The sequence below is a fragment of the Echiichthys vipera genome (assembly GCF_963691815.1).
Source record: "Echiichthys vipera genome assembly, chromosome: 1".
NCBI lineage: Eukaryota > Metazoa > Chordata > Actinopteri > Perciformes > Trachinidae > Echiichthys > Echiichthys vipera.
This window is the reverse complement of record NC_139826.1, coordinates 11504999-11525122: the sequence shown is the minus strand read 5'-3', so window position 1 is coordinate 11525122 and position 20124 is coordinate 11504999. Positions and strand designations below refer to the sequence as shown.

At 39.1% G+C, this 20124-nt stretch overlaps 1 protein-coding gene across 1 annotated transcript in view; it reads right to left on the bottom strand.

Annotated features, from left to right (window-relative positions):
• ntrk3b (neurotrophic tyrosine kinase, receptor, type 3b) overlaps positions 1–18124 on the bottom strand; it is a gene marked incomplete at both ends in the record, with an annotated part of 192526 nt that extends 174402 nt beyond the window's left edge. The window contains one exon of the mRNA XM_083911883.1: positions 17883–18124. Coding sequence (XP_083768009.1) covers positions 17883–18124 — 242 coding nt within the window. The remainder of the gene's footprint in view (positions 1–17882) is intronic.
• Positions 18125–20124: the final 2000 nt, after the last annotated feature.

Sequence of the window (20124 nt, the reverse complement as noted above, 5' to 3'; positions counted from 1 at the left end):
CAGTTATCACAATTATGAAACTGATCAATTACCTAGGTTAAATGTGCCTACTTTGGATGTGTATCTTCACCACTTGGTTATGGACATTGATCGGTGTTGCGTTTCTGCCATTTCAACAAAATATTACGTTGCCAAAATGATAACATTTAAGCCACCATCATTATTTGTTGCTAAAGGCTTGGCTGCACAGTTAGAATAAAGTGTTCTTCTCTTGACAAAGTCCCATTTTGATATAAGTTCTGGACATATAGGGACTTAAAAGCTATGAACAGTCTCTCACCTTCCTTATCCAGGCAGTCCCAGCTGAGAAAAAAAAATGTAATTACTTGGTTTAGGATGAGACACACTCCGCTGCACTCCATCACAGCATTCTGGTCAGAAAGAAGTCTGTCTCTCTTCCAGTTTTGAGTGAAAACTGACATTTAAGAGCTATTTTCACTTCTCTGTTCATTTTTCATTTCTCTATCTGGCAGTTGTTTTATCATCCATTTTGTTTTATCACCTTTGCTGTCTAGATTCTCTGACCTTTGACCTCTTAAAGATTTTTGTTAAAAATGTTACCTGCAAAACAATGCTTGTTTTACTGTTGTTGTTGTTTTTTAACACACACTGCATTCATCACAACTACATGCCTAACATGTAGACGTGACTCTGACTTAGCAACTTTATTGCTTAGTACTAAAATGAGCCAGTGAATTTGTGATGAATTGTTATCTTATTTTTTCCATCAAATATTTATGTTCAGTGCCCAAAGTCATCCTTTTATCACTGAGGAGTGTAATTGATTCATTAAAATATCATATTAATTTAAATATCATTTAATTTAATTTAAATATCATTTAAAATATTTTTCACCCCGCTTTGTAAGAATAAAACTGAGCACAAAAATTAATTGGACCACTGTATGCGTGCCCTACAGGGGGGTACTAAGTCACACAACATTAGAACTTACTTGTAGCAACAACACTGCGAGGGAATCTAACAGTGAACTCAAAGCTATTATTAAATGTAAATTTCAGCATTCAAATGATACGTTCAGCCTGAGATTTACAAGGATCATGGAGAGCCATGTGTGAGGAGGATCTCATAAGCCCTGTTTGCCTTAAATTGACACATTTTACTTGATATACCAACATGATATATGCAGCTATAAAAAGACATTGAGTTTCTTGAAAAGCGCTATACAAAAACAATGCATTATTATAATTATTATTATTAATATTACATTGAAAACATATTGTGTTGGGCAGAAGTTGGAGAAAAAAAAATCTGAAATGGTGGTTCTGCAATAACACAGATTTTGTTCAGTGACAACTTTTTTAAAATGATTTCTACATTATCTACGTCTAAGGGACAACACTTGCCCATCAACCAGACCCCAGCCCACTCCTCCCGGACCTCCACACCTTTACTTTCCACCTGTATACTACAGGGCATACAGCTTCCTGAACTGCCACTGAATCATCCAATATGCACATGATTCCTTGGGACACTGGGCTGGTATGATTATATATGGGAATGTTCCGAAATATAAAATCATTTTTATATGAATATTCTACAAAAATACATATATGTCCTAGCACTTTGACGGCACTTTGACAGCACTTTGATATGGACTTTTCAGAACTATATTGTATCCTGATGGTGAAACAGCTTTTGACACGTTCTTTTCTCCTAAGAAGTGAGACAATCATCCCAACACGTGGGCTCATTATGTGAAGTACTATGTGTTAAAAACGTCAAACTCAGTGTGTATAAGGTTTCTGTGCATACTTTTTCAGATGATGAATGAACAAATAACAAATTAGAGGTTTTATTCTTTTTCTTCCTCTGAAAGCAAACCTTTGGTCACCCTGGAACATTTTGCTTAGAACCCTGCAACTGCCTCTTATGGTTTATTTTTCTTGTGATATTATTTTTGACCAAATTAAGATGGGTAGCCCGAGGAGTGGATTCAAGAGTATTCATTTTGTAAGGATGATTTTTAATTTCATTAATGGAGGAGAAGGACAAAAAGATCACAGTAATGAGACAAAAACACATATGAGGTGCATCAACCACACAATAATTTGATATATGAAATTGAATTATATGAATAATGGAGAACACAGGTCCAAAGTGACACAGCTTTATAACGTAGCTTCAGAAGCACAGGGGCAAACACTGTTGTTTTCCTTTGAATGTCAGAAATAAGACTTGAGGGAAATCAAAGCAAAAGGTTAAGCTGCACCATGTCTGTGACACTTCTCCACCTGAGTCCTTGTGCTAATTAGAGCTTGCGATAAATTAGCATTTCCATGTTGACGAAAGACTCTGACAGGATGAATTTACACACGCAGCAAAGGAACGAGGCTCGCAGCAGGAATTAGATTCAGCCGCAGTGATATTTAGCCAGGTGTCAAAATAACAGAATGCTATTTTTGCAAGAACACAGACACTGGTTAAGAGGGTTGACAGTGAGTGAAGGTGTCCTGTTTGGGGAACTAAACCACACAGGGGTGTGGAAGGAAAATCGAAAAAAAAAAATGGAAAAAACTAAAAAAAAAAACACCATCATGTTCTCAAAACAAAGGATCAAAGACTTTTTGTCTTCAAAGGTTTCATTATTCAAAAATTTCACCTCAAAGAGAAATGATTAAGATGAGAGGTGCATCCGGACTTTATTTGCCAGGCTGAATACAGGTACAAGTGCTTTTTTTCAGTAGAGTGTGCAGTGCAAATAATTAACAATTTATATAACCATGTATGTTCTTAAAAAGATCAGTGAACAAACTAGACTTTCCACTCTCTCTCTACCCGTTACAATGACAGGATGTTACCACAACTTTCATGGACCTACTACTTTAAACACGGACATGATTCTGAAAGTGTATTATGATTTATTTTTTTAATATAATATATATAGAATCTAGAGTTGATTGCTCTTCCTTAGGTTACCAGATTTTACCAATGAATGGTATACATTGAATTTGGTCTGTTAATTTTTTTAACATTTAATTTTTTAACATTAAGTTTGTGAACATAAAAATTAAAGGCTTAAATTAGTTGTTGAAAACTTTAAGAGTCAATTCAGCGTCAAAACATCCAGGTACTTAATTTCTATGTATAAATATTCAGTGCTAGAAATTCAATGGCTTTTTAATTTCAAAATCCAATGACACAAATCTACTCCCATATGGAATTTTCTTAACAGTGCCTTACATTTTAGGCTGATACATGTGCTCCTGCAGTCCTAAATCAAAACATTGGACTACAGGTTATGCAGCTCACACTGTCAGTGTTTGACAGAAGAATCATTTCATTACTACACAATAGGCTATACAAGGAAGAAAAAATCTACACCTCTACAATTCTATCTCTCTAGGCGAATCGATAAACATCTACTCTCTGCAATTTAGTGAAACGCGAGCAGAAAGGGAAATCTTAGAAGGTTCTGGTTAAATTCCACCCAAATTTGTCGAGAGATGTGAAACGCAATAACATCTAGCCTAGACATACCAGATCCCATAAGTCTACAGTGTCAACCAATTACCTCCAGAAGGAAAGAGAACTGAGGAGAGATACAGCTAAAGGTTGTTGAATATTTGATTGTTTGCTATGTTTCTCCCTTCTTCCATTTAAGAAACACACACACACACACACACCCTATGTCTCTCTCTCTCTCTCTCTCTCTCTCTCTCTCTCTCGCTCTCTCTCTCTCTCTCTCTCTCTCTCTCTCTCTCTCTCTCTCTCTCTCTCTCTCTCTCTCTCTTTCTCTCTCTCTCACTCGTACACACTCAAAAGGATGGTCAGTGAGTGACTCTAAATCTGTTTAGCCAGACAGGGCAACCTGAGGACACATCTCATCAGTCCACCTCAAGACTTAAAGCCTTGGCATCATCTCTTTGTGCACATTTTACAATAGCTAATGAACATATCAGCTTATAAGCATACAAATGTATGCATACTGAACGGGCCTACTTGGCCCAAGTTTCAGGAGGCCCCTGATTCAGAAACTCTGTCTGAAGTGACTATAAACATTTCTTGTTGGAGAGTCATTCAAATGACCACAAAGAGATGCAAAACAATGAAGAAGAGACACAAAAGATTGATTCTATTTTTTTAGATATCTGCGCCCAGGGGCCCACTGTCTCATTCAGGCACATACACGTTATTAAAAGCATAATAATACGGAATTAGGAAAAAAAAACTTTAAGGCTCTTAAACAATAGAAAAAAAGAGTGCTTCAACAGCACTAAAAGCTGAAGATTCAATGGCTGACACTCCTACTGTCTTCCTATAAAATAACCAGAGGGGAACAAGTTGATCTTTCCAGTAACAATAAACACATTAGTGATGCTTGACAGGTGATGGCTTCCTCTGGAGATAAGAAGCCTCTACAGTTCACAGTGTCAAATGTAGACAGCTGCCGCCGCAAGTCATCCTGCTTGACTGACATGTCACTTGCTCCATCAAAGTCCTGTCAAAGAAGAGATACCAGTTTTCCACATGGAAGCTAATTTAGCCAAAGAACCAGATTTGTTTGACTACCAAAGGAACCACTCCTGCTACTAATATGCATTCATGGCTGTTGTTGTTAAGCCCTCTGTTGACATTGACTCACATAATACGGAGACCTCATGTGATTAATAAATTATAAACCAACCTCTGTGTTCATGACGTGCATGAAGTATGGGATGATGAAACACACTGAAATCTCCTGTGTCCTGATTCCATCTGTATAAGGTCAACATTTTGTCTGTGTCTGTTAGTGACTTAGCATTGTAAAATTTTGCACAGAAGGTGCGTTTATGTAGCCACCCTGATCTTGCGAGCTCTATCGTATTTTACTCTCAGATTACTCTGGTAACATGCAACGGTGAAAATTTGGAGCCGTTTGCCAAGTTTGGTTTTGAGGCAGTGTGACGCAACGAGAAGCGACTAGTGTAAACAACATGGCAGCTTCCACGGACGAGATGAGCGCAGCTATCAGAATTAGAAAGTATTCTTTCTCTAAAAGAAGAGCAAATACAGGGCACTGGGGGAAAAGATGCAAAGATGCAAAAAACTTTACCGACATGTTGATTACTCTCTGAGCTTTGCCTTGGCATTTTCTTAGTATGCTTCCTTAATCTCATCGGTGGATTTGCCCTTCTATCATCAATATAGGTGGTGATAGACAGATGGTTTATCCAATCAGCAACCAGAATTTTTTCCCTTTCCTAAAAAACTTTCCAAACGAGTGTTCCGAGATGGATATGCTACACAAATGCAAATAATGCGAATCAATCCATCTGGCGGAGTCAGGTAAGCGTTTTTTGAAATGAACTCTAAAAAAAAAGTGATGGTTCAGCTTGCACCACATTTATGATTTTTGCTGGGATTTTTTATTTTACAATATTCTCAGCAGTAAATAAAAACAACCTATGTCCCCTAACATTTATCTTTTTAAAATCAAGCTTATTTACTCTAACAATTGCGACAAACATCATGTTGTTGAAGCCTCTGCTTTCACAGCCTCCTTCGTCCCTAAAGAACATCTGAGTGATAGCAGCTAGAACAATGTGTCCATTCAGCTTCTTCAACAATGCAATGCTCCTTCTCCCCGTTCACTTTATATTTTTGGTGTGCAACTGCAATTCCAAGATTACTAACCCAAACATTAAATTCAGCAAATAACAACGTGCTAGTTTCAGAGCCACAACAGCTCTTTCATTATTTTTATTATTCATTTTTAGTAAAAATTCACCTCATCAATAATTTTTTTCATTAGTCATCCAACCTACATACTTATATATATATACTATACTATGTATATGTGCTGGGATGTGCAGCCATAGTTTTCAAAGGTCTGGGAATCACTGGACTTAAGAAAGGGCTTTTTTTCTCTATTCTTTTTTTTTACTTCAAGAGAGAGCATATTAGAGGAGGTAGATCAGCAGGAAGAGAGGGTGATGTCAGGTACTTCTTGAAAAGATGAGTTTTTTAGCCTATGAAGATGGAGAGTGACTGCAATATTCTGACTGGAGTAGCAAGGTCATTGCACCAACAGGGAGCCAGTAGGAATGAGAGTTTAGTCCCAGTGGACCATTTACTTTTAATGTTTTCTCATCTGCCTCCACACAAAGCTCTGTCTGGGTCTTAAAAAAAAACCCTGGCGCTCTTGACTACTGCCACCGAGAGTCCTCGGTTCACTTAGGATGATCAGTAAGTATAGCTGAATGGCCTGCCAGGCCCATAATGTTTTGATGTAGTGCAATATGTACAAATAGTCTATAAAGAAAAATACAAAAAAATATGTAGTGTACAAAAATACACTGGAGATCAAAATTAGGGGAACCAATTGGTAAATACTTGATCAATTATAAAATGATTGAATTATTTTTTATTGTCCAGAATTTGATAGAATTTCCGCTGTGGCTATACCACTGCTGTACTAGCATGTGCTTTTTTTTTAAATAACCAAGGCAATTCAACCAAATCCTTAATTTAAATCTTCTCTGAAGTCTTTTTTTTAAAATAAAAAGTAGAATCAAAGTGCCTTGGTTTAACTATCAAATTCTGAACAATAAAAAATAACAGTAGTTGGGTCATGACCGAAAGAACGAGGTTGCGGGTACAAGCGGCCAAAATGGGTTTTCTCTGGAGGGTGGCTGGAGTCTCCCTTAGAGAGAGGGTGGGAAGTTCAGCCATCCGTGAGGAACTCGGAGTAGAGCCGCTTGTTGAGGTGGTTCAGGACCATCTAGTAAGGATGAACCCTGGGCGGCTACCTAGGGAGGTGTTCCTGGCACGTCCGGAGGAGACCTCGGGGATGACCCAGGACTAGGTGGAGAGATTATATCTCCACACTGGCCTGGGAACGCCTCGGGATCCCCCAGTTAGAGCTGGTTAATGTGGCCCGGGAAAGGGAAGTTTGGGGTCCCCTGCTAAAGCTGCTGCCCCCGCGATAAGCGGATGAAGATGAGATGAGATGAGTAGTTCAGAATAAATCAAGTATTTCTAATCTGTTCTCTGATTTTGATTTCTAGTATATGTATATATATGTGGTTTCTGGAAAATATGAAGGTGCATTTGTGCGGCAATATTAGTTCCTATTGCTGTTGATGTTGAAGGTCAAAGCAACAGCCAGGATTGTAGAGCCATTAATTAGTTCTGAGTGTTCACCGTACATCAGTGTTGTGTACTGTTATGCTTTGTTTTGTCAGAAAAAAAGAAAGGCCAAAAAAACAATGCAACAATAATATTCAGGTTGGCTTTCTAGTTCAGCGCTAAACAAAATGTCATGGTTTTTAAAAAATATAATAAAAAATATTCTAGCACAAATCTCCATCCCTGAACAAAAAACGTCTTAGGTCACACTGACACATGTTGAAGAGATTTTGATGCAGTTACATTTGCACAGAGATGAACAATTATTTTTTTAGCAATTTAGACTTAAATAATAGCATTTGCTTTTTCAAGAAAGAGAACAGAGTGCAGTTAAGTAGCATCCATGAACATGCACGCTGTGTAAGAGAACATGGCTGAAGCTCAGTGAGAATGGAGAGAGCTGCATTATTCACACAGCTCTGCCAGTCATCGCTGACATGGAGGACAGTGGGGTGACTCCTCCTACTTGATAATACATGATGATTGATGTTTTTTGAAACACAAAACAACCCACATGAATCATAGGCAGCAGGAGCTTTATTAGGAGGCAGGGAGAGAAAGGAAGAAGGTGGGGTGTCGTGTCGGTGATGACTGGTGGGACTCGGCACATGGGGCTCTGACACACATCCTCACCTGGAAAGAAGTTGTCTTGAAAGAAATGGATTGTGTGTGTGGGGGGAGAAGGATTGAGTGACAGAGGAAAGAGAAAAAGATCAAGAGAGAAAGAAAGGAGTTTTCAAGCTACCACTATCACACATTTTGAAGAAGGAGAATGAAGAAATAGGAATAAGCTATAATGCTGCTTTCAGTGTGGCTGCACTGAGCCTACCGATATCATGTTCAAACATGATTAACTGTAATAAACCTTCAGTAAAGCTTGTGCTATCTGATAAGTCTGCCGTGTGCTCATCAGTGGATATCTAACTGAAGCAGGTAACTTATAATAGTTCCTTACTAGGGAGAAATCACATAGCATATTGTAATAAAAAAAATCATCAGCAAAAGGAAATGCATGTAAATAGATGTAAATTGATGGATTATGCACAAGGAAAACATTTCAGTCCTGTTTATTTTATGTTTTCCATGCCACCATGGAACAGATTGCGGTTTAAATGGTGGATACATAATTTCCTGCTCCCTTCAATCTCTCAAATTTGACATGATAAACTGTTGCCCACACTGTATCATAAGCTGCTGTATAAAAGCAGAAGCTCAACTAAATGTCAACAGAAAGCCCCCGTAGTGCTGCAGCAGTGCTTTAAAGGGTGTTTCTAATCCTGGGTGAAACAGCAGAGCCTTCAGTATTTTTCACCCCTCGATCCTCAATGCATCTCTTGATTGTTAAAGAAGGGTGGGGGTGCTTCATTAGTATGCATCTTTTAAGGCGCTAAGGCTGCCTGCAGATGCAGGAGCTGAGGTGGTGGGGGCGTGGGAGAAGCTGGGTCAGTCACATGGTCAGGACTTCTCAGCATCCCTGCATGCAGAAGATCTGAACCAAACCGCCGCTCTCTCCTCCTAATTCTCAGATGGCAGCCGTGACCTACTTTCCACAAAGACAGGCTCATGCAAACTTGATGATATGCTTATAACAGAGGAGCCCATCGTGCACCGCCGGGGGTGAGCCTCGCAATGCGGAGGAGGCAGCAGGAGGTCTGTACGGTAAGGACCAACACAGGACGTGTGTTAGCAACTCCATCCTGGGTGGTTAAATGATATTTGTGGTGATGACACTGACACAGCATGGGACAGGTCACGCAATGAGGGCTTTGAAAGATGTCAAGATCACCTGAACCCCATAAGAAAAGCACTTCATTTCAAAGTAATTTTATAGCCAAAGACATGCCAATAATTAATTAAAGAATCTGAATAGCTCTCTCAAGAAACTAAAAGGGCAGACATAACAAATGTCCTCCTTGTTGCATCTGTTGTTTGTAAGAAAAAATAGCAGCTACTCTGGACATTTCTGAAATGGTGTAGTAATGTTTGTAACTAATTAAGCAAATTGCCACAAGCACCATCTAATCATGTATACGGCTACTTCTTACCAAAATCTTTCAAAATTCTAAAAAGGCATAACATTAGGGCTGCAGATCCAACCTCCATGCTTGTTTGTTTTCAGACAAAATGAGCTCAGTAAAAAAAATCAAAAACTGGTGCTGCAAGTACTGATAGTTGGCATTAAATGCTGTGCTAGAACCCTAATCTTGTTTACTTATTCCAAAAATGTTGCCAGTTTAGGACTTTTTTATTGTATGTCAGCCTGTGCTTACATGCCCTTTAACATCAGAACGTCATCGTTACCAATCCAAACTCTGAAGTTATTTGACTGGTCGCTAGCAATAAAATAAGTCCTATTGCATTTGTAAAATTTTTAGTATTTTAATTATTTAATTTTACTAAATATTGTAGCAACATCTTTTTGATTCTCACCATTCACTGCAACATCTAAAGAATAAATGCAAGGCTGGATGTCAAACCTCAATAACTAGATGGTGGTCTGGTCAGATATGTAGCATAATGTAGTTACGACAGGCCCCAGTGCATGCTTGTTACTAGTTATTAAGCACACACACCATTTGGTGTTTACATACTGTATATTTTACCAACAATGTGTTAAATTTTAGAGTCAGATGAGTTACTCAGGCTGTAGTTTTAGGAGGTAGAAAATAGAGAGGTCAAAAAGAAAGCTATGAGGACCACGGATAGCGCTCTGATGGTCAAAGCGCTGAAATGTGAAAACTTGCATCAGCGCCTGAGAGCAGAGGAGCCGTCTATTTTACTGTGGCACTGAGATCACAACTGGCTTTAACAAAAGCCATTTTTTGGTGCAATGACCTCACAAGTGCACTCCTATTTGATATAAAGGCAAGAGATGATGGAAAAATTAAGCCTATAACATGCATCGAGACAGAGGAGAGATGTATTATTTAACAATGAACAACACCATATCCCGGACACTGGCCAACTGCACCCAGTCTGCATAAACCCCATCAATGATGATTGTCCTGAACACACACTCGTATTTCCGCCATATATCCTACAACTAAGATTCACCTGTACTAGCTTTGCAAATGGCATCATCATGGTCAAATGGAAACTTGGCATTGGACAACATCAACATACAAACATTATTAACCAGCATCATCTTTGCATATGTGATGGAACATACCAAGGTTTTTTTTTAAATATATATTTTAATTATAGTTTATGTAGATGTTTATGTTTGTGACTATTTTACCAAAAGAACTGAAAACCATGATAGAGATGGGTTTGCCTTTTAAATGAGATTCATTTTCAAGGTTGCTCCAGTCTTTGGCCAACACATTGCTGCCTGCCTGTACTGTTTATATCACGCCTCGAGTCAGATAGTCCCTGATTCAAATCTACATTTTGCCAGTTTGAGACAATTTTATTGTCAAACACTTGTTAAACATGTTTTACTATAAGATTTCATATCAAACTCTACCCCGCCCTATTCAAAGGTCAATGCATAACCAGTTTCCAAAGAATTCCTCTTGAGTAACAGTGCAGCAGTATTGCATTTGAACATAACAGTGTTTGTTTTGTTTTGTTTTTTTGTTTTAAATGTGCTTAGATATAAAGCAGATATCTGAAGCTGATGTTAGACAGGTGAAAAGCTCTGAGCTATGTTCCTCGTGAGCAGTTGACAGAGGGTAAGTGAAGTTTAGGTATAATTTATTTGTGCCTTCAAATGATACTAACACCCAAACACTGCAGATCACACAAATAACCCCCAGCAGGCCTGTAAAGCATCTCACCCCTACAGAGCAAAAAAATAACGTAAAAACACTCAATAAAATGGAAACGACAGTGGGATATCAAGGTTACAAAGAAAAATAAATCAAGACGACAAAGAGATGGGCATCAGAAACCCAGGCATCAAACCTTCACACAGCAGAGAAGAGAACAAAGACATGGATAAAGAGCAGGAGGGAGGAGGTGGGGACATAAATACATTTACTAGCAGTGAGGCGGGGAAGGTAGGAGTGTTTCAGTCAGAATCAAAGTGTGTACGTTTTTGTAGATGGAGGGGACACACCACTCTATACATCGCAGATTAGGGGGCAGAACAAAACTCTGAGTAGAGTCTAGCCTGCAAGTGTGTTATTACCAATTAAACCGCAATGTGTCTAAAATATCCAAAATATATTTTGGATTCATTGTTGTGTCTCATATTAAGGAGGTATACCATATTTCTTTCCAGTATCTATTTTATCCTTTTTGTCTCCATAAAGCTTCCAAAATCAGCGCCTTTTATTCTACAAAACAAGATAAGCCTTGATATAATGAATGCTCTTTTAAACAGGGTCCCAAGGCTGAGAAAACATTTTACAGCACCTTTTTGCACAGTTTCCATTACTTGGTCCATTTATTTACATATATTGAGCATGTATTCCTACATCCAGGTGTTAAAGGGGCCCGCCACTTATTTTATAGATGTAGATCAGTATGCTCATCAGCCTGTGAGACCATGTTGGACAATTATATCAAATGTTATCAGCTGATTTAATGGCAGCTATCAGATGCCATCACTACCATATGAGGCGGTATAGTTCACTTTGCCTCCTAGTTGGCTCAGTAGGCCGCTATCATTTATTGGTATGCTGAATCACCGCAGGGAGGTTCAACATCGCAATGCAGCAACCTCTAGAGGCCGTAGTAATTATGGCGGGACAACTGAAGGAGGTCTGGTGAAGTAGTACGAAGAGCAACAAGGTCGTCATAGGCAGGAGGTCAGGGTGGATCAATGGGTCAAAAAACACAAGACTTTAACCTAGGTGACTGCTGTCCGTGTCCCGTGGGAAAGTGGAACTTGTTTTAACCCCAACCATGATGTCTTCCTCAACCTAACCAAGTACTTTAGTTTAATAGACAATAGAAAGTGGAACTTGTTTTAACCCCAACCATGATGTCTTCCTCAACCTAACCAAGTACTTTAGTTTCGATTCATAAGGTTAACCACCGGTTTAAAACTGAGACCATTTCCATGTCAATAGACGAACCTACTGGTAGGTTAAACACCGATAAAGGACGATTATTTACCCTGATGATGTCATCCTGAAAACTTGTTACAAACTGGAGGTGTGAGGTTTGAACATGAACATTTAGCGAGGATATAATGAAAGGCAATATGGAGCTGCATTATGGGAAATGTAGGTTTCAGCATTATTGTAGCTTCACCAATACTAGGACACAAAACTTTAAGAGATCTCTGGTTTGAGCTGCTTCAAATTTAATTTATCCCAATCTTAATGGAAATGTTAAGCTAGATAAAGATTGCTTGCTATAAACACATGATCCAAATATTCAAATTATCTTTGTCTTTGTGGAATCAAGTTGTACACCAGCACAGACTGAATACTCCACTTTTGATATTAATCAGTGAAATTCTATTAAAGTGCACTTGTCAATTCCCCTTCAGAAGCCTTAGGCAATAATTATATAGAAGATATTTGGATTGGAGGTTGCTATTGGCCACGGTCACACACTTATGTGGGCTGCACAGGAGTTTTAAGCTGTAGAGAAAATTTATGTAATGCAGCTATGCTTAGCGTCTGAACTGGGGGACACTTGCAGCCCACATAAGTCAACTATAAGCGGACCTTGGAAACAATCCTGTATTAAACAGGTTTCTTTGGCAGCATGAGCTAGCTGGCAGATTTCATATAAAATGTGTATTTCAAGGTGTCCACAAATCAATAGTTTCAAGCGGAGATGAGCTTTTTTACAATGTGAAAAGAAAAGAGACTTTTTAAAGAATCAGAGTAGATGGCATGTAGCAGTGGATGGATGGATGGATGGATGGATGGATGGAGGGATGGAGAGATGGAGGGATGGAGAGATGGATTGGTGGAGGAATGGATGGGTGGAAGTGGCAGCTTTGATTTTATTTTACTTTTCACAACATGCCCTGTGCGGTTAGAATGCACACTAGCCCGTGATCCTATTCTATGGCATATTAAATCTGAAATTGTGTTTTTCCCCATGAGACTACTCTGTTATCCTTGAAAGATTGCCTTTGGTTCAATGTAACTGAAATAAAACCTGAACCTGTTTCAGCTTCATTCCAAAGTTTGACTTGTATAATTTGAAAGAGACACCTCCGTAAGTTAAAGATGAATCACTTTACATATATACTGTAACTTAATGATGCATTTTAAAGGATTTCTGGAATCCTTGGAAATGATTAGAAAATGCAGACTTTTATTGACTGGATGATCAAGATTTGAAAGATATCAAACGATAAACTACAAGCTGTTTTTGGCAAAGTAGATAAACGCTGAACCATTTGAGAGTATGGAAGTCTCAGATTGTTTGTAGATAAACAGATGGCAATTTTACAGTCCATATAAATCTCTTTGATTGAAGAAAGAGTATTAAAGAAGCCAAAACTACGCTGCTATTGGAAGAGCATTTTCATTCCAAAGGCAAATAGAGGACTTCTGATTTCAACATTCAACAGAGCAGTATCTTCTAATGACAAATTCAAAGATCATAAATAATAGGATGTACACTTCAGTGACATTAAAAGACATCAGGATTAAGACGTTCTTGGATGGATGTTAAATGTACACTTGTTGCTTTTCTTATTGAGCTTGGCTCGATGCTCGGGGCTGGATATTTGAATCATTTGGAGATTTTGGGATGCTATTAGTATTATAACCAAATCATGGATTGTGTCTTTAAACTCCTTCTCCACTTATAACTGTTCATTTATAACTTGAACTCACTTGGATGTTTAAGCTACTCTGCAGATGATATATGTGCAGAGTTTGACAAATTCATCTGTTGACACATTCACCTTAAAGGGGAACTACGTCCATTTGTTCTGTCTTATTTGTATGATCGAAGACAGTCCAAAAAATTTAACATGAACAACTCTCTCCCGAATCCAAAAAATAGAGTGCTAAAGCTGAAATGTGTGATGTCATCAAGTATAGTATTTGTATATAAAGTGTGGAGCTGCTCCATAGACAAAAAATTGGGAAAGATGTTGTGGACACTGAGAGCTCTAAGGGGAACAACAGAATAAAGGTAATTTGGGTGTTAAAAAATAAATCAGTCCCATTCATTGTCTATGAAGCTGCTCCACACTTTATACTTGATGACATTAGAAGTTTGAGACTTACTTCTCTGGTTTGTGGCTTTAAGAGAGAGAGAGAGAGGAGCTCATGTTCACAGATATTGATTGAACTTTCCTAGGTCGTGGAAATAACATGTTGGAATTCTACCTCTGTGTTTTCTCTTAAATCTCATTTTAGGACAATCATGGTCTTCTCATAGGATTTTAAATAAGAAAAATGATAAGTTGGGTGTCATTTTAAGAATTATGAATAATGTAATTGAACTATCAGACACTAAATAGTATTAAAAGCATTTTTAAGACATGTCTGTGGTGGTGGTGGTGGTGGTGGGGGGGGGGGGGGTCTTTAAATATAACTGACAAACCACAAATCCCTAAGATTTGAAGAATAAGCTCATGGCAGCCTTTATACAATAGTGAATATCGAACAGTGCTATACCGTTGGTATGAAAGAAGGGCAATTTTGTTGTTTGGAAACTGTGGCACATAAAAACATTTATTGTGCTTAACCTCTTTTTTTTGCCAGAAGTGGAGATAAGTGGAAGACAAAATTGTAAAATCTTACACTTACACACTTACAAGAAAATGTAGTTAGACATGGTGTCTCGATATCCTATAAGATATATTTTTTTAATCTTATGAGCACAATATGAAGAAAAGAATATCCATCTTTCTTTTTGTAACGTTAATGACTATTGACTACAGACAAGTCCCTATAGAATAAATATGGGGATATTAAATTATATAACCATTTTAATCTTATAACACCACCGAAAAGCTGACTATTACTACTATTACAACATCAAATACATAGCTTTTAGTAACCTTCACAAATTGGTTTAATAGCTCAACAGTTTCAGCAGTGACAGTGGATGGATCTGGGTGAATACATGTACAATTATAGGAGTTGAATGGAAGGATGTACTTAAGAGCAGAGGAGACAAGGGAGGGGTGATTTTTATCTGGTTCGGAGACATTTAGCAGTTGACACCACAGTGATGACTTGTACAGATTGGTCTGATACTTTAGCCTCTCCACGCAAACTGTGCTTTCAAAAGGTACAAAAAAGGGAAAAGAAAATGAGGCCAAACGTCATCACCGAGGTGGAAACGCTGATTGGATTCTGCAAAGAAACGCGCACCTGCAGTCAGAGCTGCACTTACACAAACATGTCAAACGCTTCAGCTGCTCTCAGAAAACTGTTTTTTCTTCAAGTATCACAGCAAGGCCTTATCTTAACACTTCAAGCAGTGATGCCTCTTGTGAAGAATCTCTAATGTGAGAGGACTGAAAAACTATTATCTGGACTTGGCAGTTTTCTTAGGCTGGCCGATCATCCTACAGTTCTTGCAAGGCACCCTCGCTCTGGTTTTTGCCATCTCCATAAATTGTCATCTCTCCCTGTTTCCATTGTGATGAGTGAAATAGACCTTGCTAGAAAAAAACTCCTGCACCTGCCTTAGAAAAAGGGAAGGCCAAGGATCATTTGTGCTGCATGTGGCCTCAATCACTGGCTGCTCTGTATAGCTATGGTTACTGGTTATTATTTGGGAGAGAGCATGTTTTCAAGACAAATAATTAGACTAATACTATTATCATTTATACATTTCAACTAGCACTATATATATATATATATAGACAGAGAGAGAGAGAGAGAGAGAGAAAGAGAAAAGAGAAAGAGAGAGAGAGAGAAAGAGAGAGAGAGAGAGAGAGAGCCAGAGAGAGAGCGAGAGAGAGCTATTATCATAAGCCATATAATTAACTGAGCAGCATAGGAACTTGTGCTTTTAGATCACAAAATTATCACACATAACTGGACATGCAATTGTTTATATTATACACAAATGTACAAATCTATCTGTGAATTGTGAATGTATGAATTCCTATCAGATGTGTAAGCTGATGTGACATTGGGAGTTATTGTCTCCGATGAGCTGTCATTGAGCTGCTGGTGGTGCTGGGTGGAGGTTGCTGTCCATGCTGAGCAGCAAGAAAACAAGTGGCCTGCTTGGCGACGGGCCATGAAATGCACAATTAGTCCTGGGTCAATTGCATTAGGGTTTCTCAAAGGCAGAAAGGCAATCAATGTGTGGCTTTGTGCTATATATAAAGAGAATTCGGGCATTTCTAAATCCAGGATGTAGTTTATTCTAATGTTGATCCCACAAGAGATAAATGACTGGCGTGTGGATTGGTTTTACAGAGAGGAAAGCTTTACCCGAGGGTTAGTCTAGGGTCACACTAATCACCAATAGTGTGCTGTAACCTCTTGCCCCTCATCGTATTACCATTCTTTGCTTTAAATGCTGCTCGGCTTTAATCTGACTTTATTCTGGCGCCTGATTTGACTGAAAACTCTGAAAAACGGTCACATCAATGACTCCAGTGTTGTGGTTCCCAGCATATAGAGGGTACCAGGGTACCCTCTAGTGGCACATGGAAGCGATGAACCCTGTCACAAAATAAGTTGTTGTCTGCCTCAAACGGATAAAGGGTAAGAGGGATACCAAAACTGATAGGAGGAAAAGTCCTTTGTGGCATAAGATGAGGCAGAAGAAGCCGTGCAGGGAATTCCAGTGCGTTAACAAGAAATGTTTACTTTATATGCAAATAAGCCTCATCGACACCAGAGGTCTTATTTTAAGGCCCCAGCTCTGCTCCTCTTTTTTTCTGACTTTTCAAGAAAGGAAGCTTTGATGTTGGCAGGAAGGATCGATGCCAGGGAGAGAGAGAGAGAGAGAGAGAGAGAGAGAGAGAGAGAGAGAGAGAGAGAGAGAGAGAGAGAGAGAGAGAGAGAGAGAGAAGAGGGTATGGGAAGGGGGAAAGGGTGCAGAATGAAAATGTACTGGGGGAAGGGGGGGTATATAGGTTGAAGAGCCTGCCACCACCATATAGCTCCTCTGTTTAAAGCAACACCTTTTATACATCCTGTCAAAGCCAAGCATCCTGTTACACGTCCATCTCTATTTGGTGGTGGTGGGGGTGGGGGTGGAGTGGGCACAAGTGACGTTTCAAACCCCCCTACCCCCAACGCCCCTAGACCCCCGCACCATAAGCACATAATAAAGTTTCTCTCAGAGGATGCGGGCGGAAATGTAACTGGTTGACCTTACTGCGCCATTTATTTCTGTTTCATTTAACACAATCTGTCGGAGCAGTTGCTGTACACGAGGACGGGGAATCGAGTGAATGGGTAATCTGAGGTCCTCCGCAACATCCTTCTGTCACTTAGCGGTGAATAGGCCTGCGGAGCCGCTGCGGAGGAGCAACTTTATGAGGACACACACGCGCGCGCACGCACGCACACACACACACACACACACATACACACACAATTCTCGACTACAACAAGGTTCAAGATCAAGTACTAGTTTGACGCCATCTGACAAGGCTGTAAGGGATTTGTCTTATTTGTGCCGGAAGACAGAATAAGCGCATTTACCCTCAATGCAAGACCGGTTATCATATATGGTGTTATGATGAAAGGCCACTTAACAGACTGATAGAAGCGCAAAAAAGTCCCCTAATCAGCAAACAAGTCAGATCAGTGCAGAGAAAGCAACAGCCACCCTGAAAGCACAGACGCCTCACTGAGGATATGATCAATTAATGATTAAAAAAACGCACGGCATAATCCGCATCTACTTACATAGAGGTGATGTTTTTGAAATACTCTGCTATGTCAACACTGGTCCCATTGCTCCCAGTATCTTGCAGGGCCAGTAAAGGGAAAAACCTGCCGTTGTCGGACTTATTGCAATAGATCTCTGTTTGAGAGCAGCTGCAGGTCGGCGGGCAGTCCAGCATGGAGCTCAGATAGTCCTGGAAAACACTCATCAGAAACAAAACCCTCCACCAGCAAATCCGGATCGAATGGAACCATAGATCCATGTCTCCAGACAAAAAAGGGGGGGGAAGAGGTCCCGATGTCCTCTGGGTTAGAACAGAACAGGAGAGTGGAGAGGAGGAGAGTGGGAGGAAGGAAGGATCCAGGAGGATGGTGGTGCGTCTGTACAGAGGAGGCTCTATGTGAGCGTTTCTGCCGTGGGTAGATGCTGTAGTGTCCTTGCGCGTCAGAGATAGGGTAAAAAGGAGAGGGAGGAAAAAAGAACGAAACAAAAAAAAACGGAAAATCAAAAATAAGAAAGCAAAATAACGTGAGGCTCCAGTCGTCTTTTCAGCCTAAGATACATGATCTTTTCCCCCGGAATGCCGCGCTGCTGCTGCTGCTGCCGCTGCTGCCGTCGTCTCTCTCCACGCAAGACCAGGACGACTGGCTGGAGAGCAGAGACACAAAATGAGAAGTTGGAGCATCAAGACCCTCCTACCGGCTACAGTCGTACTGACACATGCAGAAACTGCATGCAATCAACAGTGGTTACAACGAGACAAGTAGCCCATATTATTATTAGAAATAAAATAAATAAAGAATGATCAGGTCATTCAATTGATAATGAAGTCAATAGGAGCCAGAATAATCATAAAGGCCTCCTTAAAAAATACGAATCTTATGAAATACTCAAGTTATATCGTTGGAGATGAATAGAACATGATTTACAATAATGTCAATTAATAGTCACTAAATAAGACATGGAGATAAATGATGAGGTTTCAGTAAATGTATTTTTTTACACCAATTAACACAAAAAGAATCCTTAATGTCAAAGTAAAAACAGATCTCTGAACTGTGATCTAAATTGTGTTATAAATATAAAATACAAATCATAAATTGAGGACAAATACATGTTGACATAAGTCTCCATACCCTTTAGTAGGACACATAATAATCACTAGTGCAGTCATTTGTTTTTCTCCACCTGTGTATAGTTAATAGGTTTTTAATTAATTTAAATACGCCTGTATCTGAAAGCACAACTGTCAATCCAATTAAGAATTGAAAAAGGGGGTGGCTGGTGGCTAGAGTAGTCCCATGTAAAGAGGCTGAAGGCCCTCAAGGCAGCGCCTGGGGGCTTCGACTCCGACCTATACGGCCCTTTGCTGCATGCCCCCCCACCCCCCCTCTCTCTCTCTCACCCCATTTCCTGTCTGTCCTATCTAATAAAGGCTTGAAAAACCGCCAAAAAATATTCTTTAAAAAAAAAAAAGGTTCATACATGATCCCCATGCAACCTGATGGAGCTCAAGCTGTTACGAGAAAAGAATATGGGGAAAAGGCAGGAAAGCGGGTAAAAATGTATCCCCAGATATATGTATTATGTTTTTCATATTTGTTCACTTTGTAGCGATATTTATCACTTTGAGTTTAATGAGTTTTGAAAAGATCTAAGGTGTTCTCATTATTCTAAAAATGTATAGAAGCTGTTAATATGGCGAGTTCAGCAGGATTATTAATGGTGTGTTTTTTTAATTGCTTATTGTACTAATTTTTATTTTACATAATCTCCTATATCCTGTATTACAACCGGAACTATGCAAAAGTCAGAAACCACCCAACATTCATTAATTATGTGAAGTTAAAAGCAGCTCAGCTCCAATGATCATCAATACCCAGCCATGTTTACATCTTATAGCAACAGTGCCTGTGTCTAATATTAAGAAGGAAAATGAACACTGTTAATTAGAAATGTAAAGAGCAACAACACTATGGCTCTGTTTTTTGTTGGATTCTGTGATATTCTGACAATGAGGAGACGTCAGCTTTAGTGGGAGGCTGGATGAAAATGATTTAACGTTCAAATGTAATTATCGTGACAGTTTTGAGACGAGATGGCATCAAATGAAATTATTGTTGTTCCTGCGTTGTTTGTCAGAGAGAGCCCAGAAAAGCCCCGTTATAAAAAAATGCATCAATGCTTTCATATTCTAAAACAGCACACCCACCGTTTTTAATAATAAATATTATTATATATAATAATTTGTAACATTATAAA